This window comes from Tupaia chinensis, unplaced genomic scaffold, assembly GCF_000334495.1.
Source record: "Tupaia chinensis unplaced genomic scaffold, TupChi_1.0 Scaffold000042_2, whole genome shotgun sequence".
Taxonomy (NCBI): Eukaryota; Metazoa; Chordata; class Mammalia; order Scandentia; family Tupaiidae; genus Tupaia; species Tupaia belangeri.
The window spans coordinates 296,712-298,666 of record NW_006159498.1 but is presented as its reverse complement, the minus strand read 5'-3'; the positions used below and the strand labels follow the sequence as shown (position 1 = coordinate 298,666).

The following is a 1,955-nucleotide window of genomic DNA, read 5'->3' as shown; positions in this document are numbered from 1 at the left end:
TATGTGAGTCAGAAGCCAGGAACTACCTTGCAAACTATCAGGTCTTAACCCAGCTGGTGGTCCTCAGAAACTTGCCTTCAGTGCTGCCCTCCCTGTTTAGTGCCTCAGTGTCCCTGTGTGTAAAATGTTCAGAGTTCTGGGGCCAGCAGGTGGTGTAGTGGTTAAGGGCACTGGACCCCCATGGGGCCCACCCTGATTTAAATCCCGGACCTGGTGGCTTGCTTTCAATCTCTCTCTCTGGTCAAATTTAAATAAATAAGTAAAGTCAAATAAAATATTTTTCAAGAGGTGTTTACTATAGGGTGTGTGTGCTCTCGCTAGAAAGACAGACGGAAAGGGGGATGGCTGGCTCCTCCCTTCTCCTCTCCGGATCTTGGGCATGCACACCTACGTGCCTAGCCTGAGTTTAAGCCCTCAGGTCCAGGATTCGAACTGCTGTTGACTACATGGGAGTCCAGCGACATGGCCATCACGCCAACTGCTGATCCCAAAATAGTTTTTTTTTTTTTTTTGTGAGAGGTTTTTGCCATAGGGCGCGCGTGCTCGCCAGACGGACAGAGAGAGACAGAGAGACAAAAAGCGAGAAATCACCCCCAGGGGGGTTGGCCACGCCGCAATCTCTTCTCCTCCATTCTCCTCTTGGGATCTTGGGCACACACACACACACACGCGCCCGGCGTGAGTTTAAGCCACCGGGTCCGGGATGCGAACTGCGGGCAACTATGTGGGAGTCCAGCGACATAGCCATTACGCTAACTGATAGTCCCCCAAAATAATTCTTTAAAAGAAAGAAAATGAAGAGTTCCACTGCCTTCAATGGGTCTGTCTTTAAAGTAATCGTTTAGGACATGGGGTGGGGGAGGTCCTTGAATTCAGCCAAAGGTCAACGCCTGAGCTTCCCCGCGGCAGTGAGCCCCGAACCAGGTAAGCTTAGGCTCCACCCAGCTGCTCCTGCGTGGCAGGTGAAGGTGCGCCCTCTGCTGGCCGGGGTGGGAGCAAGGCCCTGGGAAGTGGGGAGAACCACAGTGGCTCAGGAGCTATTTCGGAGAAGGGGGAAGGGGAAGGCGCTGTGTCCCAGAGGGGTCTATATGCACATATTAAAGAAAACGAAAGGTTAAGATGTTGGTGCCGCGCTTAGAACGCAGAGGGACCCACGACCCACGGTGCAGTCGATGCTTCCTCCCCGAACTTAGGGCCGCATGGTTCGTCCCGGATCGCTGGGACGCGCGGAATCCTGGGAAGTGTAGTCCGCAGACGGGCTCCCCGCGCCGCGGCCTGCGCTCTTGGCAGCGGGAGGACTGCATTTCCCGAAGTGCCCCGGGTCCGGGAGGCGAGGGCTGCCGCGGTGGGCCAGTTCAGCGTGAGCGCACCGCCGCCGTCTCCGCCCCGGCCCCCAGCCCGGCTGCAGCGCGCACCATGGGCTCCATCCTGAGCCGCCGCATCGCGGGGGTGGAGGACATCGACATCCAGGCCAACTCGGCCTATCGCTACCCCCCGAAGTCCGGTGAGCGCCGGCCCTGGCCCGAGGCGCGGGCTGGAACGCGGGTCTGGGCGGCAGGGCAGCGGCGAAGGGCGGGGACGAGGGGCTGGGGCGCCCCGCTCCGCCCGGGCCCATGGAGGGGTCGTGGCCAGCGCTGCCAGTCCCGGCTGAGTGACCTTGGGCTGGCCCTTGGCCCCGCGAGCCTAGCCCTGGCCTATACACCGGGAAGCTGGCCTGAAGCTCCTCGGGCTGAGCGCGGAGCTTCGCGCGGGGCCTGGCGCGTCCTGGCGCTTATCAAGTGCCCATTGTCAAGAGCGTTGACCTCACCGCGGTGGCCGGGTTTCGCTTTCCTTGGTGGCTTGATGACCGGACCAGCGGTCCTGGGCGTTTTCCAGTTGGCTTGGACAGAGGCTGACCTCTCCCGTGTGGAGCTGGGCCGAGGAGATGAGTCTTTCATCGGGGAGGCGCGGGGGTT

The 1,955-nt window shown here is 60.2% G+C and overlaps 1 protein-coding gene across 4 annotated transcripts in view; it reads left to right on the top strand.

Moving 5' to 3' along the window:
* The first annotated feature begins 1,353 nt into the window (after positions 1–1,353).
* MGRN1 (mahogunin ring finger 1) overlaps positions 1,354–1,955 on the top strand; it is a 48,177-nt gene continuing 47,575 nt past the window's right edge. For all 4 annotated transcript variants that reach the window (XM_006140731.2, XM_006140730.2, XM_006140733.3 and 1 more), the window contains exon 1: positions 1,354–1,504. In XM_006140731.2, the coding sequence (XP_006140793.1) occupies positions 1,417–1,504 (88 nt within the window). In that variant the 5' untranslated portion in view covers positions 1,354–1,416. The remainder of the gene's footprint in view (positions 1,505–1,955) is intronic.